At 42.8% G+C, this 26,597-nt stretch overlaps 1 protein-coding gene across 5 annotated transcripts in view; it reads right to left on the reverse strand.

Moving 5' to 3' along the window:
• Nucleotides 1-26,597, reverse strand: part of PLCE1 (phospholipase C epsilon 1) — a 296,731-nt gene that overhangs the window by 52,460 nt on the left and 217,674 nt on the right. For all 5 annotated transcript variants that reach the window (XM_068106883.2, XM_068106878.2, XM_078771858.1 and 2 more), the window contains exons 20-26: nucleotides 23,678-23,836; nucleotides 23,360-23,513; nucleotides 15,742-15,872; nucleotides 5,983-6,100; nucleotides 2,987-3,118; nucleotides 1,331-1,621; nucleotides 813-964 (exon numbers count right to left, since the gene is read on the reverse strand). In XM_068106883.2, coding sequence (XP_067962984.2) covers nucleotides 813-964; nucleotides 1,331-1,621; nucleotides 2,987-3,118; nucleotides 5,983-6,100; nucleotides 15,742-15,872; nucleotides 23,360-23,513; nucleotides 23,678-23,836 — 1,137 coding nt within the window. The remainder of the gene's footprint in view (nucleotides 1-812; nucleotides 965-1,330; nucleotides 1,622-2,986; nucleotides 3,119-5,982; nucleotides 6,101-15,741; nucleotides 15,873-23,359; nucleotides 23,514-23,677; nucleotides 23,837-26,597) is intronic.

Consider the following 26,597-nt stretch of genomic DNA (forward strand, 5'->3'; position numbering starts at 1 on the left):
ATAGGCCTTTAAACCTCTAAACCTTTATTTAAACCAAATTATATCCTTGAACACTGTGGAACACAAATGGACTTCATCATACTTCCAAGAACCTCTAGTTTTGCAGTACTTGGACCTGTCTATACTATAGGGTGGTGTATGTAATAGTAGCTGTCAAGTGCAGACCCTGGGAAGTGGGAGTGGCATGTAAGAGAGTTCAGTATCAGGGTGAAGAAGAGGTCCGCAACATGGATATGCGGAATGATGCTGCATTCTATGGTGATCGATAAAACCTCAATTTCCTCAACTGACTCAAAGTCATCTTATTACAGTGTATTGAGGTGGTGTATAAAAACTGCTTCAGTAGCGCTAAATTTCCGGATTAGTTTTAACCATCTTTAGTCTTCACACACGAGATCGAGAATCAATGAGATAGCTATCGGACACTGCGAGACGAAAACCAGGAAGTTGCGTTGCAGTAACCCGGAGGTGATACACAGCGGAAAAGATTCAAAACGATACCAATGAATACTCAAAAAAAGAACTTTAAAATGACTTTAAAATCTTATAGTTGGATATTTAGAGATGGATAACCGGATAATAGCGCCAAAAAGCGAAAAATTGGTCTTAAATCATTGTTGATGACGTAAATGCAAAATGACGAATAGAGGGGCGACGAATAACGAGGTATGACTGTACTAGAACACTGAGTGGGGTATCGTGTTCTATGAACTCTCTAGTCATTTCTGTAATGAAAAATGTTGGCTGAAAATTGCACGGCTGACATTCAGGGGCAAAGACAAATAAGAGAAACTATTTTTCGTGATTCTCACCGTGATTCTGTAGAAAATGTGTGATGATGTGGAAAGCTCCTGCGGCGGAAAGTGCGTTTGGCACGATTCGTCGCGGAGCGCAGGTGATTTGAGGACAAAGCCACAAGTGCCATTCTGTTCAAACATGGCTCGATTTATAGCCATGCATAGATCTGTGATGGAGATGGGAAGACACATCAGTCACCATAACAAGCTGTAAAGTTGTAACATTCATGGCTGAGCATTTGCTAAACCCAACCACCCACTACCAAGTACTCATTTCCCATGCTACACTGAGAAGTTGTGAAAAACTGCCTAAAAAAATGAAATAAATGGAAGAGACTACTATTTCCCTTTTGGCGTCCATGAATTATTCCATGAACTACTACTACCACTACTAATACTACAACAACTACTACTACAACTACTACTGCTGCTGTACAACGACTACACTTGTAACCATGACCCTTCCTTTCCTGGCCTTCCTCCTCATCTCAGTTCAAGTCTTCACTTTCATTGCCTTGTGAAGAAAAACACACCTTCTGTCTGATAGTTGAGCGTCACCAACTGGAAGCCATGCATCCAGTAAATCAGCGGATGAGGATTGGAGGAGTCGATACGTCGTGCAGAGGGATACGTGCGCAGCAGTTGGCATCGAGAATGCTGCGTCATTTTGGAGCGGTATCGACGGCACAGGCGCTTGGCCGCGGTCTCGTTCATGGAAGACATGTGGTAACACTTTGGGGTCCGGATTAGCTCCGTGAGTGATGACGAAGTCACCGACATGTTTTGACTTGTCCCAGGCTCATCTTCCTCTGTACTCGTTACCTCTGAGTAAGAGAAAGATTGTGAGGGAAGATCAGATGGAGATATTCTTCAAACGCCGCCACGTAAGTGTGGAATAAATAACAGCAAGTCTGGTTTACACTTCTTTCACCATAATTATCGATTACTAAAGGGAGGCAAGTGTGTGTGTGTGTGTGTGTGTGTGTGTGTGTGTGTGTGTGTGTGTGTGTGTGTGTGTGTGTGTGTGTGTGTGTGTGTGTGTGTGCGTGCATGTCACGCGAAGAAAAAGCATCCCAATGATTTCTGCTGTCAGATAGTAATAAAAATGATACCTTTGAAAAACTTATAATCGATTTACTTCAAAAATATTCAAATAGTAAAACAAATACAAAAAACAACAACTATTCGTGTTCATTTAATCTCAAGGATGCCCGTTTTAAAGGCCTTCTTTCTGTCATTGAAGAAGAACAAGAAGAGGAAGAGAAGAAGAAGCAGAAGTGAAGAAGAGGAAGAAAAGAGGAGGAAGAGGAGGAGAAGAGAAGAAGAAGAAAATACGTGAAGAAGAATAAGAAGAGGACGAAGAGGAAGAGGAAAAAAGAAGAGAGGCAGAAGAAGAAGAAGAAGAAGAAGAAGAAGAAGGGAGGAATAATAATAATAAGAAGACAGGAAGAAGAGAGGAACAAGAAGAAGAAGAAGTTGAGAGGATGAAAAAGGAGAGGAATAAGAAGAAGAAGAACAGAGGAACAAGAAGAAGAAGAAGAGAGGAATAAGAAGAACAGACGAGGAAAACGAAGGGTGGAATAAGAAGAAGAGAGGAACAAGAAGAAGAAGAAGAAAGGAAGAAGAAGAAGAAGAAAGGAAGAAGAAGAAAGGAAGACGAATAGAAGAAGAAGAAGAAGAAGAGAGGAACAACAAGAAGAAGAAGACGAAGAAGGGGGAATGAGGGCTTAATGTAATGGTTCAAACGGTAACATTTATTATTCGACGACAGCAGAAGCCCGTTTGATGGACATGAAAGGAGCAAACAAAATTATATGTACAGTCGTAATACTTCGCAAAGCAATATAAACGATAAAAGTACACAGAAATAGCACACAAACAACAACAACAACAGTAGCAGCAGCAGCAGCAACAACAACACCAACAACTATGTGTTGAAAACAACAACATTTTTTCAGGGGTTTCACTTCATTTTACATCCTCATTGAAACTCATAAATAGACATGCAATATCTGTGAAGTACAACATGGTGTCTTGTGATTAAACCAGTCAGCGATAGGCTACTACAGGTAGGCACACCTAGTGATAATGAATTGCCACATTATTTTAAGAAGCCCCCCAACCTGACCCACTGCATTCTAATTATTTCTGGAATATCAAAGATACAACAGCGATACCTCTCAACGTACCTCTACCTGCCGGTTTTCCACTGCTGTTTTCAGTTTCGTTTGCCAGGCGGTTGGACGAAGTGGTGAAAAAAGATATCCGGTTGTTCTTACACTTGTGGCGACTTGATGCCGACATATTCGACTTGGAAAAGCCTGCAGTGCAAGATGAACAATTCAAACTTCCATTTTTAGCTTCATTTCAAAATTGGAAATTAAAGATCAGGTGTAATGACAGTCATCTTTGACAGGTGGATGATTTGTGTTTTCAATTAAAAGTTACTTGAAGAAAGTTTATATATATTTTTTTGTGTAACATTGCTATTGCCCATTTAGACGACATGTAACATTGCTATTGTACGTTTAGACGACATGTGTAACATTGCTATTGCCCGTTTAGACGACATGTTTAACATTGCTATTGCCTGTTTAGACGACATGTGTGACATTGCTATTGCATGTTTAGACGACATGTGTGTAACATTGCTATTGTACGTTTAGACGACATGTGTAACATTGCTATTGTACGTTTAGACGACATGTGTAACATTGCTATTGTACGTTTAGACGACATGTGTAACATTGCTATTGTATGTTTGGACGACATGTGTGTAACATTGTTATTGCCTGTTAAGACAACATGTGTAACATTGCTATTGCCCGTTTAGACGACATGTGTAACATTGCTATTGCATGTTTAGACGACATGTGTGTAACATTGCTATTGCCTGTTAAGACAACATGTGTGACATTGCTGCTGCCCGTTTAGACGACATGTTTAACATTGCTATTGCCTGTTTAGACTACATGTGTAACATTGCTATTGCCCGTTTAGACGATGTGTGTAACATTGCTATTGCCTGTTTAGACTACGTGTGTAACATTGCTATTGACTGTTTAGACTACGTGTGTAACATTGCTATTGCCTGTTTAGACTACGTGTGTAACATTGCTATTGCCTGTTTAGACTACGTGTGTAACATTGCTATTGCCTGTTTAGACTACGTGTGTAACATTGCTATTGCCTGTTTGGACTACGTGTGTAACATTGCTATTGCCTGTTTAGACTATGTGTGTAACATTGCTATTGCCTGTTTAAACTACGTGTGTAACATTGCTATTGCCTGTTTAAACTACGTGTGTAACATTGCTATTGCCTGTTTAGACGACGTGTGTGACATTGCTATTGCCTGTTTAGACTGCATGTGTAACATTGCTATTGCATGTTTAGACGACATGTGTGTAACATTGCTATTGCATGTTTAGACGACATGTGTGTAACATTGCTATCGCCCGTTTAGACGACATGTTTAACATTGCCATTGCCTGTTAAGACAACATGTGTGACATTGCTATTGCCTGTTAAGACAACATGTGTGACATTGCTATTGCCTGTTTAGACGACGTGTGTAACATTTCTATTGTCTGTTTAGACGACATGTGTGTAACATTGCTATTGCCTGTTTAGACTACGTGTGTAACATTGCTATTGCCTGTTTAGACTACGTGTGTAACATTGCTATTGCCCGTTTAGACGACATGTGTAACATTGCTATTGCATGTTTAGACTATGTGTGTAACATTGCTATTGCCTGTTTAGACTACGTGTGTAACATTGCTATTGCCTGTTTAGACTACGTGTGTAACATTGCTATTGCCTGTTTAGACTACGTGTGTAACATTGCTATTGCCTGTTTAGACTATGTGTGTCACATTGCTATTGCCTGTTTGGACTACGTGTGTAACATTGCTATTGCCCGTTAAGACGACATGTGTAACATTGCTATTGCCTGTTTAGACTATGTGTGTAACATTGCTATTGCCTGTTTAGACTACGTGTGTAACATTGCTATTGCCCGTTTAGACTATGTGTGTAACATTGCTATTGCCTGTTTAGACTATGTGTGTAACATTGCTATTGCCTGTTTAGACTACGTGCGTAACATTGCTATTGCCTGTTTAGACTATGTGTGTAACATTGCTATTGCCTGTTTAGACTACATGTTTAACATTGCTATAGCCTGTTTAGACTACGTGTGTAACATTGCTATTGCCTGTTTAGACTACGTGTGTAACATTGCTATTGCCCGTTTAGACTATGTGTGTAACATTGCTCTTGCCTGTTTAGACTATGTGTGTAACATTGCTATTGCCTGTTTAGACTACATGTTTAACATTGCTATAGCCTGTTTAGACTACGTGTGTAACATTGCTATTGCCTGTTTAGACTACGTGCGTAACATTGCTATTGCCTGTTTAGACTATGTGTGTAACATTGCTATTGCCTGTTTAGACTACGTGTGTAACATTGCTATTGCCTGTTTAGACTACGTGCGTAACATTGCTATTGCCTGTTTAGACTACGTGTGTAACATTGCTATAGCCTGTTTAGACTACGTGTGTAACATTGCTATTGCCTGTTTAGACTACATGTTTAACATTGCTATAGCCTGTTTAGACTACGTGTGTAACATTGCTATTGGCTGTTTAGACTACGTGCGTAACATTGCTATTGCCTGTTTAGACTATGTGTGTAACATTGCTATTGCCTGTTTAGACTACGTGTGTAACATTGCTATTGCCTGTTTAGACTACGTGCGTAACATTGCTATTGCCTGTTTAGACTATGTGTGTAACATTGCTATTGCCTGTTTAGACTTCATGTAACATTGCTATTGCCCGTTTAGACTACATGTAACATTGCTATTGCCCGTTTAGACTACATGTAACATTGCTATTGCCCATAGGTCTTATCGATGTTGCACAAGGATCTTCGTGGCCTGCATGCATAAGCTACAACCTTTTACACATGATACTTTACAATTTATACAATTCACTTCCACTACAAGTTCACTCTGGGAACCTCATTGATCCACTATGGGGACATCATCGGGCTTTCCGGTGAGTCGTTACATCGAAGCTCTAGGTCTGATGTGCAGCTTTCAAAAATGCTTGTCAGGAAAAAAAGAAGAAAAAAAAGAAGGTTTTGGAGTTTTAAAATGATCATTCAAACCAGTGACCTGGAAACTTGACTGTTTGGCAGTAGACAACAAGATCAGACATTTCCTGTGCGATCTGCCGGCTCTCCTTCTTATTAGTCGATGAATAAAATACTTCTCCCGGAGAGTCGTCATATACCTACGGAAGGCAATCAATAAATAAACAAGAAAACGTCATGCGTAGCACGATACTTGCAAAATACGCCCTCCCCCAAAAGTTTTCCAATGATACATGATGGCCTATGTTGACCTTTTGGCCTATGGTGACCTCAAAAATACTTGGTGGTTGAATTCAGTAACCAGATATGCAAGTCCTCTTCAAATTTCACATCAATTAGATGAAAATTTAGGATTTTAGAAATGTGGCCTATGTTGACCTTCCGATGTTGACCTCAAATATACTTGGTGGTTGAATTCAGTGACCAGATATGCAAGTCCTCTTCAAATTTCAAGTCAATTGGATGAAAAATGAGGATTTTAGAAATTTGGCCTATGTTGACCTTTTGGCCTATGTTGAGCTTTTGGCCAATGTTCACCAAAAATATAATTTGTGGTTGAATTCAGTGACCAGATGTGCAAGTCCTCTTCAAATTTCAAGTCAATTGGATGAAAATTGAGGATTTTAGAAATTTGGCCTATGTTGACCTTTTGGCCTATGTTCACCGAAAATATAATTTGTGGTTGAATTCAGTGACGAGATATGCAAGTCCTTTTCAAATTTCAAGTCAATTGGATGAAATTTGAGGATTTTAGAAATTTGGCCTATGTTGACCATTTGGCCTATGTTGACCTCAAGAATACTTGGTGGTTGAATTCAGTGACCAGATGTGCAAGTCCTCTCCAAATTTCAAGTCAATTGGATGAAAATTGAGGATTTTAGAAATTTGGCCTATGTTGACCATTTGGCCTATGTTGACCTCAAAAATTATTGGTGGTTGAATTCAATGACCAGATATGCAAGTGGTCTTCAAATTTCAAGTCAATCGGATGAAAATTGAGGATTTTAGAAATTTAGCAAAGTTGGTGACCTTTGGCCTATGTTGACCTTTTGACCTATTGACCCCAAAACAATAAGCTTCTGGCATTTGACCAACTCTACCACTTGGTGAAGTTTGGTGAAGATCGGTTGAAAATTGTGACCTGTAGGCCGGTGACAAACTAACAGAGTCACAAACACAACCGACCAATATACTTGAAAAATCTTCGTTTTTGCATGTAAGAAGAAGACATCATGCAGAGCACGATACTTGCAAAATCTACCCCCACCCCACCCCCCAAAGAATAAAAAATTCCATTGATACAGCAAATTGTCCATTTCATCAAGATTAGAGATGGATAACCTTCTATTAAAATATAATTTGTGGTTGAATTCAGTGACCAGATATGCAAATGCTCTTCAAATTTCCAGTCAATCAGATGAAAATGAAGGATTTTAGAAATTCTGCCGATGTTTACCTCAAAAATATTTGGTGGTTGAATTCAGTGACCTTTTATGCAAGTCTTCTTCAAATTTCAAGTCAATGGGATGAAAATTGAGGATTTTAGAAACTTGGCCTATGTTGACCTTTTGGCCTATGTTGACCTCAAAAATACTTGGTGGTTGAATTCAGTGACCAGATATGCAAGTTCTCTTCAAATTTCAAGTCAATCGGATGAAAATGGAGGATTTTAGAAATTTGGCCTATGTTGACCACTTGGCCTATGTTGACCTCAAATATACTTGGTGGTTGAATTCAGTGACCAGACATGCAAGTCCTCTTCAAATTTCAAGTCAATCGGATGAAAATTGAGGATTTTAGAAATTTGGCAAAGTTGGTGACATTTGGCCTATGTTGACCTTTTGAACCCAAAAACAATAGGCTTCTTGCTTATGACTAACTCTAAAAATTTGGTGAGGTTTCGTGAATATCGGTTTAGAATTGTGACCTGTAGGCCGGTGACAAACAAACAGACAGACAAACAGACAGAACCACAAACGTAACCGACCAATATACTTGAAAAACCTTCGATTTTGCAAGTAATAAATCATGTCATTGGGTATCTTGTGATTATTGCGTTAATGGACAATACGGTGTATTGATTAAACTACGAAAATTGCAGCAGGATAGGTGAGCTCGCTCATCACAAGAACCAGTAATGTATTTCTAATGGAGGTTGTTGTGCTTGTTAATAATTCATTACGTTTTACAAGAAGAATGAATGGAGAAGGTGGATCAGACTCGGCAACGGTTGATCGAGTGAGATGTGCATGGAAGAAGTTTCGGGAACTGAGTGGCGTGCTGACGAGGAGGGGAGTGTCGTTGAAGCTGAAGGGAAAGGTGTATGCTGCATGTGTGAGAAGTGTTATGATTTATGGGAGCGAGACATGGGTAATGAACGTAGAGCAGCAACGAAGGCTGGAAAGGGTGGAAATGCGAATGGTTCGGTGGATGTGCGGAGTATCGTTGAGAGAGAGGAAGACAAATGATGAATTGCGAAAGATGATGGGAATAGAGCCTGTGATTGATGCTGTGAAGAGGAACAGGTTGAGATGGTTTGGTCATGTGTTGAGGAAGGATGAAAGTGACTGGTTGAGAAGAGTGATGGAAATGAATGTAGAAGGAAGTAGAGGACGGGGAAGACCGAGAAAGACTTGGCTAAAGATGGTGGAAGAAGAAATGCGGGCAAGGGGAGATGCAGAAAATAGGGCAAAATGGAGAAGATTGTCTTGGGGACCGCAAGGCTAACCCCCGCTCTAGCAGGGAAAATGGCCTTAAAATGCATGTTGTTGTGTTGTTGTTGTTGTTACAGGAAGAGCGGGTCAGTCATCAAAATTCATGCTACCACATATAACTGCAATCAGAAACTTAAAAAAGGCAGAAAAGTGAAAATTAAGAGGAAAAAGTCAACATATATATACGAGGGCTAGTCAATAAGTAACCTTAAAATGGCGATTTAAATTCGAGAATGCAATGTGTGTAGTTGGAGACGACATATGTTATATCTATGCGTAAGAGTCATGTTTTGCCTGTTTTAGATCTGGCAACATTGAGCGTATGAGTCAGTGAAAAGCTACAGCTTTTTACACATGATACTTTAAAACTTATACAATTAACTTCCACTACAAGTTCACTCTGGGAACCTCATTGATCCACGTTGGGATATCATGGGGCTTCCTGGTGAGTCTTTACATCGAAACTATAGGTCTGATGTGCAGCTTTCAAAAATGCTTGTCAGGAAAAAAAGTAAAAAAGAAGGAGATTTTGGAGTTTAAAAATGATTGTTCAAACCAGTGACCAGTAGAAGCATGCACCAGGGAGGAGCAATGTTCTGTCATCCGTTTCTTGGGAAGTGAGGGTGTGAATCCCAGTGAAATCCATCGCAGAATGAAGATGCAATACGGTGACGCATGTTTATCGCTGCAGCAGTGTACAACTGGGACAGGAAGTTTAAAAGTTGAGTGTCCAGTGTGGCAGACGCTGCTCACTCAGGTTGGCCTCACACAGCCGACACACCAGAAATGGTTGCAGGAGTTGAGCGCGTGCTAAGGGAAAACCGTCGCATTATGCTGGAGGAGGTGGTCTCCGAATTGAACATTAGCCATGGTTCAGCACACCATATCATTCACAACGTGCTGGGGTTCTGCAAAGTGTCTGCAAGGTATTTGCCTGGACAACTCACACCTGAACTGAAAGAACGGCAGTGGACGCATGTGAAGAACTTTTGTGATGTTAAGAAATGGAAGGCGACGCTTTCTTACAGCGCGTAGTGACTGGGGATGAAAGCTGGGTCCACTACTTTCAGCCAGAAACGAAGAGGGCAAGCAAAGAGTGGCGCCATTCAACTTCACCGAAGCCCAAAAAATTCCGCTGGAAAAGTGATGCTGATGCTTTTCTAGGATAGCCGAGGCCCACTTGTAGAGCATTACATGCCCAGAGGGACACAGTCACCAGTGCATCATACTGCAACCTCCTTAAAAATCATCTGAAACCATCAATCAGAACAAAACGTCGTGAACTACTCACAACCGGTGTTTTGCTGCAGCATGACCATGCTCGGCCCCATCCTGCCCGCGCTACAGCTGCAACAATCGAGGACCTACATTTTGAGTGTCTTCCTCATCCACCCTACTCGCCAGACCTCACCCCTTCAGATTACCACATCTTTGGGCCTCTTAAAGAGGAGCTTTGTGGAACCACTTTCCGATCCGACGAAGAGGTCCAAGAGGCAGTGCATGAATGGCTACACAAGCAGCTGAGATATTTGTTTTTCTGGAGGAATGCAGGCCTTAGTAAAGCGCTGGAAAAAATGCATTGAATGCAATGAAGATTATGTTGAAAAATAACACAGTTGTTACACACATACATGCAATAAACAAGTTGTGAAAAATATTTTAAGGTTACTTATTGACTGCCCCTCGTTTATATTAACTGAATTTGTGTAAATAGAGAAAAATTGGTCGTGGAAAATTTCTCCTTAATTATGCTGGATGAGGTGGCCACTGACTTTGTAACGAAAGGAGACATCGGAAAGATGATGTCGTCGGGTGCACACAGGGTGCCCTAGGAAGTTACATCACTTTCCCCAAGGTCAATGGCTGTGGTTGTCTGAAGTCAAGTCCATTGTTGTCTCATGTATGTGTCTGCACGCGTATGTGAGCATGATTTGTGTTGCAGCTCCTCCGCAAACTTTATACCATGTAACAAAGGAATGCTGTGCCAGTAAAGTATGCATGCCATGTGAGCTTCGGGTGGGGGGGGGGGGGGGGGTGGGGGGCGGGGGGAGGAGGGAGGGGGAGAGTGGAGGGAGGACATAGGAAGTGGCAACCATAGGACAATGAGTGGCTATAGCTGTACAAATAAGGATAGGAATGTAAGCATGCTATTGCAAAAATAATGAGTAATGGAGGTTTGATGGACAGATGTATCAATGAGCCGCATATCCTGCAAGGCCAGAAGAATAATCAATTTGGTGGTTAGAGGAAACCGAGTCATTTGAGAACCTTCAATCAAAAAGCACATAGTTAGTGATTATATCTTCAAACGAAATTATTTCCTCAAAACGACACTGATGGATTCAGGTATGCCGGTGACAATTGAAGGAAGTAATAAATACATGTACAAGTGCAAAATAATAGTAATACATTAATGAAAATAATATAATAAGTGTAATTTTACTTTGTCCACTAAAATCAAACCATCCCTGAACTCCAAACAGAGGTGGTGGGATTGTCATATCACAGAAATTGACCAAGTAAGAGGCAAGTTTATAATACAAGGTAAAATCCCTCCTATTGATGGGTGATTGGAGGGTCCACCAATCATTTCCTGAGAGCTCGTTCATGGTTTTATACCCATAAAATAGAAATTTAGGAAGTGTAATTAAGTCTTGCCCCAAAGGGGTTGTGAGACCATTGTAATGTGTGCACATGTGTACGTGTTTGTTGCGTGTGTTGAGTGGTGTGTGTATATATATTGTGTGTGTGTGTGTGTGTGTGTGTGTGTGTGTGTGTGTGTGTGTGTGTGTGTGTGTGAATGTATGTGTGTGGTGTGTATGTGTGTGTATGTATGTATGTGTCTATGTATATATGTATGTATATGTATGTGTATGTACAGTCACGTGAAAAAGTAAGTACACCCCATGTAAAGTTTTGAATTTTTCAACATATTTCAACATATAGCTATTTGATCTTCATTTCAACAATATTGATAGATAAAGGTGATAAAATGTAACAAATATCATGAAACATTTACATTTTGTAGTCCATTGTATAATTTAAATAAACATAAATGCAAATTTCGCACGTGGAAAAAGTAAGTACACCCCTGGCTCTAATAGGTGGTATTGCCCCCTTTGGCAGAAACAACCTCAAGTAGGCGTTTCTTATAACTGTCTACCAGTCTCTGACATCGACTGGGAGAAATTTTTGCCCACTCTTCCATGCAGAATTCTTTCAGCTGTGCGATGTTTGAGGGGTTTCTTGCATGCACAGCTCGTTTCAAATCCCCCCACAACATCTCGATGGGATTTAGATCCGGGCTTTGACTTGGCCATTCCAGAACCCTCCATTTCTTTCTTTTCAGCCATTCCTTGGTGGATTTACTGGTATATTTAGGGTCATTGTAATGTTGCAAGGTCCACCTTCGGTTAAGCTTCAACTTTCTGACAGATGGCCTCACATTATCCTCAAGCACCCTCTGGTACAATGAAGAATTCATAGTGGATTATATGATGGTGAGCTGCCCAGGCCCTGATGCAGCAAAGCTGCCCCAAACCATAAGATTTCCACCACCAGGCTTTCCAGTTGGTATCAGATTCTTGTGGTCAAATGCTGTCTTTGGTTTTCGCCAAACATGTCTTCTGGTACTGTGGCCAAATAGCTCTACCTTTGACTCATCTGTCCAGAGCACATTGTTCCAGAAGTGCTGGTCTTTGCCTAGGTGTTCATTGGCAAACTTTAGTCTTGCCCTGATGTTCTTTCTGGACAGCAAAGGTTTCCTCCTGGCACACCTCCCATGAAGATCAAATTTGTGCAGCCTCTTTCTAATGGTAGACTCGTGCACTTTGACATCAACAGTGGCAAGAGCTACCTGTAGGTCCAGTGATGACATTCTGGGGTTCTTAGAGACTTCTTTCAACATCTCGGGCTGAACTTGCTGGGGCGGCCTGGCCTGAACAAGTTGGCAGTTGTTTGGAATCTTGTCCACTTGGAGATGATCTTCCGGACAGTCGAATGATTGATTTCAAATTGTTTGGAGATCTTTTAAAATCCCTTCCCAGACTCGTAGGCATCTATAACCTTCTTTCTGAAGGCCTCAGAGAGCTCTTTTGATCTTGGCATGGTGACGCCACACACTTCAACAACAAAGAGCAAACCAAACGAAATGTCTGAGGTTTAAATAAGACAGGTTCCTCCAAGATCCTCTCTAACAATGTTCTAATCATTTGCACCTGAGCTGGTGCACCTGATTATAATTTTAGCTATTTGAAGTAGTGATAAATGTAGGGGTGTACTTACTTTTTCCACATGCGAAATTTGCATTTATGTTTATTTAAATTATACAATGGACTACAAAATGTAAATGTTTCATGATATTTGTTATATTATATCACCTTTATCTTTCAATATTGTTGAAATGAAGATCAAATAGCTGTATGTTGAAATATGTTGAAAAATTCAAAACTTTACATGGGGTGTACTTCTGTTTTCATGTGACTGTATATGTGTATGTGTGTATATGTGTGTATGTGTGTGTGTGTTGTGTACGTGTGTGTGTGTGAATGTTTGTGTGTATGTGTATATGTGTGTGTATGTATGTGTGTATCAAAGGGAGGCACAAAGTGCCCCTCCCTTTATATAAGGGATCGTTTCTCATATGCAGCTTTAACATGGGGACTGAAAATATGTTTCTCGGCTTCTGTTGGACGAAATCAGCTGCAAATTTCAGAAATAAATCCTTTGTACATTGAGGTAATACGAGTATGTTCGAAATTTCAGCAACGTCCATTTATGCATTCTTGAGTTTTATTTAGAAAACCCTCAAAATCACGTTGGTGTCTGTCCGGCCATCCATCCGTCCGCCCAAAATATGTTGGCACTCATATATTGACTATACATTGAAACTAGCTGAAACTTGGAATATACATCGGCCAATAGGTTTACTTAATGGCTTTTGAAACAATTCCACTGAAGTGCTGAAGTGTTTTTCTGTAAAATTAAATATATATACAGAAATAAATATATAAAAATATATACATACTTTATAACTCTTCAAAATATTATTACTCAAATCGAATGTGCTGGATTAATGACCTAATGGTTCAGAGCATCATCTCCCAAATGGAGGGAGACTCCCAAACTCCCCCAAAAAGGCATCAGACTCCCAAACTGGGGATTGTAAGGTTCGAGTCCCATCTGGGTTGAAGAATTTTTTTTCTTCTTACTTTTTGAAGTCTTTTATATCGTCTTGAATAAAGTCTTGTACGATGAACTAATGCATTTTGTTCGTATTTAAAATGTATCTTGTGAAAAATGCCAGGGGCATAGAAAAGGCCCCTTTATATGGGATGTGCCATGTGGCAAAGTAAAGAAAAGAAGGGACATTCTTGGGTAAAATGCCAGGGGCAGGGAAAAGGCCCCTTTATATGGGATGTGCCACGTGGCAAAGTAAAGAAAAGAAGGGACATTCTTGGGTAAAATGCCAGGGGCAGGGAAAAGGCCCCTTTTTATGAGGGTATGTGCCATGTGGTAAAGTATAGAAAAGAAGGGACATTCCATAGCTTGTAGAAAATGCCAAGCAATACAAAATAAGGGACATTCAAAAAAATCTCGTGTGCATGCTGGACTACCCCTGTGTTCTGAGGAGGAACCAAGTAATGCTCGAGAAAAGTTCATATAAAAGGGCGCCCTACATCTGGCAAATAAAATACATTTACTTCTTCATGCAGGTGTATAAAGAAATTGGCGCCCCTTCATATGAACTTTTCTAGAGCATTACTTGGTTCCTCCTAAGAACACAAGGGTAGACAAGCATGCACACAATATGTTTTTGAATGTCCCTTCTTTTGTATTACTTGGCATTTTCTACAAGCTATGGAATGTCCCTTCTTTTCTATACGATGCCACATGGCACATACCCTTATATGAAGGGGCCTTTTCTCTGCCCCTGGCATTTTTCACAAGAATGTCCCTTCTTTTCTTTACTTTGCCACATGGCACATACCCTTATATGAAGGGGCCTTTTCTATGCCCCTGGCATTTTACCCAAGAATGTGTTTATGTGGGTGTGTGTGTGTATACATGTGTGTATTTTCGCTTCAATTTTTTTCTGCATCCACTTGTCCGGTCGATGTAAAACTTTAAACATAGAAAGGACTCCCCAAGGAGGATATTTTATTGATAAGGCTGATGGAAAAATATTGGACATCATCATCTCCTTGGCTTAGCGGTTAGGGTGCCGGCTTGGGATACCTAGGGTCCTGGGTTCGAATCCCGGTCGATCGCTGAATTAACGCCAGGGGGGTTGACTCAGCCTGTCATCCTTCCGAGGTCGGCTAATTGAGTACCAGCTTGCTGGGATGAATGATCCCGGTGTGTACCCCGGTTTAGAATAGGTACACTGTATCCCTGCACATCGTAAGAGGCGACCAAGGGTTGGCGTCAGGAAGTGCATCCGGCCATAAAAACAATGCCTCAAACAGGGAACCATGATTGTCATGGGGCCCGCAAGGCTAACCCCTGCTCTAGCGGGGAAAATGGCCTTAAAACGATCATTCATTCATCATCTCTGAAACTGCTCAACGAAAAAAAATTAGACAATTCCCCATTGGGAATGTAGGATGATAACAACAATGTCATCAGTGAAGTGGTATTCCATCCATAATTGGTAGAATCAAAATCCTTATCCCAAAAAAATCTGCAAATGCGCGAGGTGAGACTATGTGCTCTGCCGAGTCTAGTTTGTTGTGCATTTATTGCACGAACATAATGATGTCAACACACTTTTTTCCGGTTGCATTTATCCTGAGAGCTGTTTAAAGTGTTTTTTTAAATTTTTAATCAAGCACCAAGTTTGTTCATTTTCTGTGCTCCCGCTGTTAATTAAAGTATAACTAACTATAAACCCCCACCCAATATCCCTGCCAGTTGCATATACCAACACATGGCAGGTTTGCAGGTTACAAGAGCAAAACGAACAGCATATTGAACTGGCAGTTTGTGAGCATACTCATATGTACATTAAAATATTTTCTTTAATACTCCAGCACAAACAACCACACTTGATCACAAAAAATTCATACCACCAAAGGCTTCTGCTTCTGCTTGCCCCGATCTGGATCTGTGCCGCGGCGGCCTCGCCTCTCCTCACCATCCTCGGACATTGAGCGCTCGGTGGAACATTTTGATTCTGTGCGATCTTCAAGGATGTTATCTGTTCAAAGTACAACAAATATATTTGCCAGAAGTTGATCAATATTGAAAGCAGTTAAGATGGATAATAACACATTGACAGCAGAAATCGGTGAATTTATTGAAGTCTGGCACATCTGGGAGGAAGAACGCAGTTGGCATTGCATGGACAGGCAAGTAGGCAGCCATCAAGGTAAATATCATTTGTCGTTAAAGAATCAATCCCTGTCACGTACTCTCTTTATATATATATATATATATATATATATATATATATATAAAACTATCTTCAAATTTGTTTACTTATGTCTGCCACTTCTTAGCTCATTAAACTATAATAAAACCCCATGAATGCATCCTGAAATGATGTCGCCTCATCTCCACTTGCAAGTTGGCATCGTGTCTGCACCGTTAGCACATCCTCCAGTTAACACTGCATGCCAGGAGTGAGGCCGATACAATCGATACATAATCCGTCGATCTGTCATGGCAAGCTGGTCAAAATCACATGAAACCATGCTAAAGGATGTCAACCATAAGGCGGTTACAATCCAGGAACTCCTTTAATCACGTTAACATGTTGACATGTTAATGTCTCCCTGATAGATATTTACTGGTGGTGTTTACGAGGAACTCTGTTTGCAGCTCAGTCGTCACTCAGTGTGAAGAAGAAATCACGGGCCTTCAAGTGGAAGAAAGACATGTTGCCTGGCACTGAACAGGTGACTTTTCTACAATTACAAGTTTAATAGCACAGATAAAAATCTATCTGGGAAAGAATCTCCATCATTAAAAAAAGGTCCATCATGTTTCTTACCCATGATGACAGCTGTGGCTTTTACAAAAGCTTCCTCTTACTATTAGGGTTAAAGAGCACTACAGGCCTAGTTGCAGTCTGCAAAAGACACAGAACTGCCTCCTGCTAAATGTAGTTTCAGCTGTTGCACTGCTACCCGCAGCATTAGTCAGCCGGCAGGCTTTTTAGCCACCACTCCCATTTGAGGAAGTAATGTATCCGTGAACGCATTATTGGCCCACTGACCTTGCAGAAAGGTACGCTTGATAATCCCTGGAGTGGAGTCGAATTGGGATAAGTATGGAGTTAATGAGTGCGAGTTGGACATGCTCGTTAAATCGCCGACCACCCTGCACCACTCGGGGTCTTCGATGTCAAATTCAGCCTTCCGCAGGCCGTGTCCGAGGCAAATGGACTTGACGCGCTCGGTCGCCAGCTATGGTTGTGGGTGCTGCCAAGCGGTCGATATGGGGGCCGTGCGGGCGACAGTGTCTTGTACTCAACTCCGAGACATGCCGGGTGCAACATGTTGGTCAGTGTATGGCCACCTTTACATGAGCTATGAGCATTCTGAAGAAACATGATTACATGTCACTAATGGGTGAAGTTAGCGAAGATTTTCTGGGAGTCACAGAAAAAAAAATTATGTTTTTGAATAATTCCACTTCATCAATGGCCCCAATTAATCCCACTTCGTTGTTGGGTCAGCAAATACAAGTTTTCCCTCGACACAACCCTCTATCCAAGTATTCTCCCTCTCACCCCCGCTTCTCTCATGTTGCTCTCAACCATCTCCTTTCACATCATTTTTGTCTGCTCCTTCACTTCCTATATGCGTACTAACAACCGACCTGACCACATCCCTCACTTCTTCCCTCCTGAGCACATGCAGACGTGCCCAATACCTTTCATTAATGTACCTTAGTCCCACCTACTTCCTGACATCCTCATTCCTCTCAGAAAGCTCCCTTGTGAACCAGTATCCACGTACTCCTCGCTATATGCACTCCTGGTTAACTTAACACATTCTCGCCGATACGCAATGAATAAAGTAATGAACACTTTTCATTATACACCAGGTATTTTCACCAATATGTGAAATATGCATTTTTCCCGCTGCCACATCTAAAGGGGTAGCGTATGTGCTCTCGAGGATGATGGAAGATCATTATTCCATTGTAAAGCGAAGGGTATGAATATAATACAGTACTATTGTGTTGTAATTATACCATCCATTAAAACAGCTGAGTGACACTGAACCACCTTTAGAGTCCATTTTTCCCAGTAGAGCATGGGTTGGCCTTTTTCGGGCACCGTGATCCCCTTTTTGAACAAATGTTTTACGGCCGGATGCCCTTCCTGCCGCCAACCCTGTTAGTCGCCTTTTGCGACACACAGGGAACCCTGTTAGTCGCCTTTTGCGACACACAGGGAATTACCAGTGAACTGGTACTCAATTTGCCGACCTCGGATGACAGGCTGAGTCAACCTCCCTGGCGTTAATTCAGCGATCGACCGGGATTCGAACCCAGGATCCTAGGATCCCAAGCCAGCACCTTAACTGCTAAGCCAACACCAGGCTCAGTGAGTGACACTAAACGGTTTATTTATTGATTGATTTATTTCAGTCACCAACTCCCAGAGCAGTGCGTGAAACTCCATCAGCATTCCCATCAAGCCTGCCACCAACAACGCAGATGTATCTTCAGACAAGGAAGCAGAAAGCCCTGTGTCACCACCAAAATAACCGACTCGCTCCTCACCCACTCACCTTCAGGCCTCGACATGCAATCTCTTCTCCTCTTATTTGTGAGAACAGTACTGACTGCAGTACTGTACTCATACATTAACTCCGCCACCGAAGGTAGGCAAGGGTTACGTTTTCACCCCTGTCTGGTTGGCTGTTTGTTTGTGAACAGGATATCTCAGAAAGTTGCTGACAGATTCGACAAAACTTCGTGGAGAGGTTGCGTGTGTGACGAGGAAGAATTCGTACAATTTCGTTCAAGATTAAAATCCAGATCCAACAATTTCTTAAAGCAAATCTTCACTATTGAGTGATACTATCTTCACTATTGGTGTGTGTGTGTGTGTGTGTGCGTGCGCACAGGATTATGATAACAGCCTAGAGTAGGAGGTCCAGCATGTCAGCCAGGGCAGCGCTGCTGATTGATGACCTGAGCGTCCCAAACGAATCAAACAAGTTGGGGAACAAGGAATAGAGAGGGGCAAGAGCTGGTGGAGCTGATGGCGAGGAATGAAATGGACATAGCTGGTTCATTCTTTCAAAAGTGGGATAGCCACAAGATTACTTATAGAAGTGGACAGCACAGAACATAACTGGATTTGGTGGTGGTAAGGAAGCGGCAGCTGAAGAGGGTTAGGGATTGCAAGGCAGTGGCGGGAGAACATGTTACCACCCAGCACAGCTTGTGGTGTTTGTGGTGAGGACGAAGAAAAGGATGGAGGTTAAGAGCAGAGGTTCGAAGGTTAGTAGGTGGGGCAAGTGTAGGGGAAACATCAAGGAGAGGGTGAGGGCCATGTATGAGCAACTTATTGACAAACAAGCATTCTGAGTATTGCGCTGCAATACATGTCCCCTACCGGCAGTCTGTCGTCCGGAAAACTGTTGGGGAAATTACCAAAGTTCAAAGTGCCATAACTTTGTCAAAAATGATCGCAACGTCGTGAAGTTCGAACTTGATCTGTAACTTATCATGAGAAAACCTGTAAAGTTTGAAATCATTAGCATTGAGAGTTTAGAAAAAAAGTCCGGAAAACTGTTCTTTGCATGACGGACTGACGGACTGACAGACTGACAGACGGAGGGACGGAGTGCAAACCTATAGTCTCCTCCGGTGTACACCGGTAGGGGACTAATAATAATAAGAAGAAGATGGTATGGAGAAGTAGTGGAAGAAGTGCAGAGAGGCATCTGGGGAATTGCAGAAGCGTTGTGTGGAAGCAGGACGTCAGGAAAGGGTGCATCGTCTAGGGGTAAAAACCAGGTATGGCGGACGGAGGGAGTAGGACGGAGGCATTTTGTGAAAATAATGAGGTTTCGAAGGGGATAAAAATCAAGAATAGTGGGAGGCAGTCAGATACGGGGTTGCTGCACCTGTATGGGCAGAAGAAGAAAGCGGTAAGGAGAGCTGTGGATTAGGCGAGGAATTATATGGAAGATGAGATGTACAACAAGTTGGAAGAGGATGGTGCGAGGAAGGTGATCTTCAAATTGGGAGGAGGGGAGGAGAGAGCAGGGTGGGGCATTGATTAAGGATGGTGGCGGCAGACTATTGACAGAGAGGGGCAGTATTGAAGGAGTAGAAGGATATTTTAAAGAGCTGTTGAACCGGGAAGGAAGCAACAGTGAGCTGGAGCTACCAAGTTATGTGGAGGAGAAAGTGGAGTTGGTGGAGGGGGTGAAAAAACGGAAGGGGCCGAGGCATTGATGAGATGTGCACAGAGATGATAATTGCAGTGGAAGAAGTCGGAGTGACAAGCGTTACGCCGAGGTCCCCCGTCGGTGAAGTGATGCGAGTTGACAAAGTGGAAGACGCAAGGCGGCCATCTTGGATGTTGACATGGCGACCCAATTTTCAAGTGTTCTCCCTTATGCGTAGATACACCCACACACCAGATTAGAAGTTGGTACTTCTGCTTATTTTTCAAGATATTCCGCTCACAATGTTCAGACATACATGGCGGCGGCCAGCTTGGATTTTGACGTGGCGACCCAATTTTCAATAGCGTTATTCCTTGTGCCTAGATACACCCACACACCAAATTAGAAGTTGGTACTTCGCTTATTTTTCAAGATATTCATTTCACAAGGTTCAGACATACATGGCGGCGGCCATCTTGGATTTTGACGTGGCGACCCAATTTTAAACAGCGTTCTTGCTTGTGCCTAGATACACCCACACACCAGATTAGAAGTTGGCACTTCGCTTATTTTTCAAGATATTTCGCTCACAGGTTTCAGACATATATATGGTGGTGGCCATCTTGGATTTTGACGTGGCGACCCAATTTTCAATAGCGTTCTTCCTTATGCCGAGATACACCCACACACCAGATTAGAACTTGGTACTTCGCTTATTTTTCAAGATATTCATCTCACAAGGTTCAGACATACATGGCAGCGGCCATCTTGGATTTTGACGTGGCGACCCAATTTTCAATAGCGTTCTTCCTTGTGCCAAGATACACCCACACACCAGATTAGAAGTTGGTACTTCGCTTATTTTTCAAGATATTCAGCTCACAAGGTTCAGACATACATGGCATCAGACATACATGGCGGCGGCCATCTTGGATTTTGACGTGGGTTGCAACCACACACCAAATTCGAATGCGGTCCTTCGCTTACGCACGCACGCATGCCCGCACGCACAAACGCACGCCCACACGGACACACGGACGGAGGGGAAAACCATAGTCCCCCTTTCGCTCCGCTGTGCGACGGGGACAAATATATGTATGAGAGATGGGTCAATTCCAGAGGAATGGCGGACAGGGTTAATTGTGCTGGTTACAATGTGCCAATTGTGCCAAATTGTGCCAATTACAGGGACAATGGTTAATTGTGTTGTTGTTGTTAATTGTGCCAATATGGAAGGGGAAGGGGGATGTTAAAGATCCGGGTAAGTACAGGGGCATTACACTCGTTAGTCATGTCATGAAGGTTCTGGATGAGACAATAAAGAAAAGTGTGAAGGAGGAGATTGGAGAAGAGGAGCAGGGGTTTAGAAAGGGTAGAGGAACGACAGATGGGAGGTTCACGCTGAGACAGCTGGTGGAGAAGAGGTTGGAGGTGCAAGCTGGAATGGCGTTGGTGTTTGTAGATTTGAAGAAGGCCTATGACACTGTCCCGAGAGAGATGGTGATTGTGACACTGAGATGAATGGGAGTGCCAGAAGCAGAAGTTAGGTTGGTGGAAGGGATGTACAAGGCAACAAAAGGAAGAGTTTTGGTTGGCCCTGGGATGTTGGAGGAGTTCAATGTGAACATCGGTTTGAGGCAGGGAAGCGTTCTCAGTCCACTCCTGTTGATCATGGTCATGCAGCTGGTAAGCAGGAAGGTAAACATGAAAGATATTCTGGAGAGGATATTGTATGCGGACAATCTGGTGGTTGCGGTGGAGAGTGGGTGGGAGATGCAGGAAGCACTGGGGGAGGGGAAGGAGGCATTGAGAAACATGGGCTGACAAGCGTTATGCCTAGGTCCCCCGTCGGTGAAGTGATGTGAGTTGACAAAGTGGAAGACGCAGAAAACATGCTATGATATGATATTTCGCTCACAAGGTACAGACATACATGGCGGCGGCCGTCTTGGATTTTGACGTGGCGACCCAATTTTAAACAGCGTTCTTGCTTGTGCCTAGATACACCCACACACCAGATTAGAAGTTGGTACTTCGCTTATTTTTCGAGATATTTCGCTCACAGGTTTCAGACATATATATATGGTGGCGGCCATCTTGGATTTTGACGTGGCGACCCAATTTTCAATAGCGTTTTTCAATATGCCGAGATACACCCACACACCAAATTAGAAGTTGGTACTTCGCTTATTTTTCAAGATATTCATCCCACAAGGTTCAGACATACATGGCGGCGGCCATCTTGGATTTTGACGTGGCGACCCAATTTTCAATAGCGTTCTTCCTTGTGCCTAGATACACTCACACACCAGATTAGAAGTTGGTACTTCGCTTATTTTTCAAGATATTCATCTCACAAGGTTCAGACATACATGGCATCAGACATACATGGCGGCGGCCATCTTGGATTTTGACGTGGGTTGCACCCACACACCAAATTCGAATGCGGTCCTTCGCTTATGCACGCATGCACGCCCACACGCAAACACGCACGCCCGCACGCACGGACTGACGGACAGACGGACAGACAGACGGACGGACAGACGGATGGACAGACGGACGGACGGACACACGGACGGAGGGGAAAGCCATAGTCCCCCTTTCGCTCCGCTGTGCGACGGGGGACAAAAATGAGCATGGGGAAGATGATGATAGCAATGTGGTTTGGGCAGCAGAGAAAATAGATTAATATCAGGTTGGAGGGGAAGAGACAAGGAAATAGGTTTGAGTACCTGGGTGGAACAATGACCGGGCATAGTAAGTCAGATGTAAAGGTGTGGAGGAGGTGGATTCAGGTGGGTGCAAATGCGTGGATGTGGATGGAGGGAGTAATGGCAGACAGAGAGATTACAAGGAGATTGAAAGGAAAGGTTCTGATGTCGCATCTTCGATTTATTCCACTATGTCTACAGGAAAACAGTTTTCGCTATACACATTACTTTCATGGAACACATGTAGTTCGTATAGCGAAGAGTGCCCCATTTGCAACAAATTTTTGACTAGGTGCTTACGTGCACACAAACACACACACAGTCGTAAAATAATTCCATACTAGCAAAAGTACCTGTCCCCAGTGATGGGAAAAGTTATCAATTAAATTTTTATTTTTAAACCAAATTAAGAAAAAATATCATACCCAGGTGTACAATTCCTATTCCCTTAGTATGCTTACAAACTTTCACGTCGCTAGCTGTCGTTGTCATAGGAGATATGGCACTATGACAAACACACACATACACACAGACTATTTTATTAGTACAGATTGGAAAGCAAATGCACCCCCATATTTCTCAACATTCTAAAGATGCATCTAGCTACGGTTCCTTACCATCTGAAAATGATTCATCATCAAAGTCAAAATCATCTTCTTCTTCTTCATCTTCCTCTTCATTTGCTGCTGCCATAGAATTCACGGCACTGGACCCAGTGCTTCCCACAGCAATCGCGTTCGATGATAGAGTCATACTTGCAAGCTTGTGTGCCTGATGACACCAGGACAGATAAAACAAGTAACTTATGCAATACAGGAAATAAGAGTATTGTTAAAACGTAACCCTTGAAGAAGTTTGCCTTGAGCAAAAGTTTCAACAGCAAAACAACATCTTCCCTGGTTTATTAATTTTTACACGACGGCACCGGAAAACACCTTCTGCTTCAACATGTCGACAGGCATTCGGTGAGCCTTTAGCTTCCGGCTTTTGAGGAGAATCTTGTGGCGTAATTGCCAAGGTGATGGCAGCATCGGGTTGTCTGAGAAATCGGACTCGAAGAGGAAACGCGTGACCAGCTTATCTCCAAAGACGCTCTGCAGAGACCACCCACAGTCAGGTCAGACCCAGCATTTCTTCCAATTATTCCGCGTTTTAAATGCTAACAACATAGAAAACAAGATGTCATGCGGAGCATGGTATTTGCAAAATCCACCCCTCCCTCCCCCAAAAAGGCTGCCATGGATACATCAAATTGTCCGCTTCATTCAGATTAAAATTGACGACCTTAATCAAAGCTCAGTTCAATCGGATGAAAATGCATAATTTTTCAGATGAAAATTGATGATTTTAGAAGTTTGACCTTGAGTTGACATTTTGACCTTTTAACCTCAAAAATATTTGGTTTCCCAAATTAGTGACTCAATATGCAAATGATGTTCAACTTTCAACTCAATCAGATGAAAATGACAATTTTAGAAATTTGACCTCGAGATGACTGAATTTATTTTTTTGTATACAAGATCGAGGCTCGTGTAAGAGCTCACATTAATCACAAAAAACAAACGGACAAATAAAACATGTGATAAAGGGAGCGGGAGACAAGATGGGGAGAGAGAGGGAAACACACAAGTACAACAACAGAGAACAGGGACATCGGGAGATCTGTGGGAGGAAGAGGGGCTTGGGAGGAGGATGCATGGAAAAGTGTGAGGGGGGGGGGGGGGTTGGTGGGAGACGGATAAAACACATGGACACTGCTAGGAATTCCAGGAAAGAAGTCGGTATTTCAAAAAAGTGGATCTGGGGTGAATTAACGTGGGTAGAAAATATCAAGGTTTTGGATGGGGGGAGATAAGAGATGGTGGTGGAAAGCTGTTTTAAGGACCTGGAGGGAGGAGTGGGATTGAAGAGAGTGAGGGAGTTTGTTCCAGAGGCAGGAGAAAAGAGGAATGAAAGAGTGAAGGTGAGCAGAGAGTCTTGATTTTGGCAGTTTAATCATAAGAGGCTTGCTGGCAGATCTTGTGCGACCTGTAGGAATATTTTGGGGACAGAGCCCAGAGAGAGCTGGGGGGGCAAGGCCAGACAGGAGTCGGTAGAAGACGGAAAGACCACCAACCTGCCTGCGGTGAGTGAGTGAAAGGTCCTCGGATTTAGCTTCATTGCAGGAGATTCCAATGATTCTGAACGCTTTGGTTTCAACAACGTGAAGCCGAGCTAGCTGTGAGGAAGGAGCACCGGCCCAGAGGGCAGAGCAGTATTCCATTGAGCTGTGGATCAAAGCCTTGTATGTGGTGAGGTGAGGTGTGCCAAGGAAGGACTTTGCATGACGGAGGATGCCCAGTCGGCGACTGGCCTTGGAGGCCAGCTTGGAAAAGTGGTTTTCCCAGGAAAAATCATGGCAGATAGTGAGACCCAAAAGCTTGAGTGACAGAACTTCTTGGAGTGTATTGTTCAGAGAGTATATGGGAGGGTTGTCCAGTCGATCTTTTCGGAGAGACAGAGTAAGAGTGTGAGATTTGTCAGGATTGAAAGATATGTTCCACTTGTTTAACCAGTCTGTGATTTTGTGCAGGTCTGCAGAGAGTGACGAGGCTGCAGACTGCCGATCTGAGGGATGAGGAATGGAGCGGCAGAGAATGGAGTCATCAGCAAAGAGATAGAAAGGATTTTCCAGAGAGTTGGAGAGATGATTGATGAAGACCAGAAAAAGCCCAGGGCCCAGAACACTGCCTTGAGGAACTCCAGCCTGAACAGGAAGGGGAGATGAGAGAAATCCATTCAGGGCCACACGTTCACAACAACCAAAGAGGAAGTGCATGGAGATTTCCATGGATACCATATGAGGAGAGTTTGGTGAGCAGAGCTGGGTGCCAGAAGTTATTGAAGGCATGTGATATGTCAAGGGAGACAGCTCTGATTTCCTGTTTGGCATTAAGGACCTCCATCCATTATTAACACAGAAGCAGCATGTCCAGAGTATAATGACGTGGTCTGAATCCAAATTGATGATCCGAGATCAAGCCATCAGAGAAGAGGAAGGAGTTGATGTCAGAAGCGTTGATTGGTTCCATGACCTTTCTGATTATTGGGAGCAGGCTGATTGTTGGTCTGTAGTTGCAAGGATCTGTTTTTGCACATTTTTTGTGTAAAGCGGTAATGTTGGCTGATTTCCAAGCAGATGACCTTGAGCAAAAGAGAAGGTGAACAGAATTGAGAGAGGGTGTAAAAGAGCGGAAGAGCAAGATTTTAGGACCCGTGGGCTGATGCCGTCTGGTCCAGTTGCAGAATCAGAGTCGATGTTTGAGAAGAACTTCTCCACCTAATCAGGAGCGAAGGACACAGAGTCCAGGAACAGTTGGGTTCGACTGGGTAAGGTGGGTACACAGAGAGAGATGGGTTCGTGACACAAGGTTTTGAGGCAAACACAGAGTTGAGGCATTCAGCTTTTTCATGTGTGGTGTCAACTGTGTAGCCGTTTGAAGTAAGGGTGGGGATGGAAGGGGAACAAACACCAGAAACAGATTTGACCAGACGCCACCAGGATTTGGAGGAGTGAGACAGGTTTGAGAGTTCAGTTTTGAGAGCAGAGATATATTGTTTCCTGGCTCTCCTGAGGGTAGACATACACTTATTCCGAGGTTTGTGAAAAAAACTGAGATTACCTTCAGTTGGATTAGCCTTCCATGAGGTGAAGGCAAGTTGCTTCATGGCAACTGCCTCACCACAAGCTTCAGTGTACCATGGATGGGAGGAAGGGCATGACAACTGAAGACGAGAAGGGATAAATCTGCACATGAGAGAGAGAGCAGTTTACTTTGGAAGAATTCCCAGGAAGAGTTGATGTCAGAGGCAGTA

Source organism: Myxine glutinosa, chromosome 2, assembly GCF_964187855.1.
Source record: "Myxine glutinosa chromosome 2, kmMyxGlut1.1, whole genome shotgun sequence".
In the NCBI taxonomy this organism is placed as follows: Eukaryota; Metazoa; Chordata; class Myxini; order Myxiniformes; family Myxinidae; genus Myxine; species Myxine glutinosa.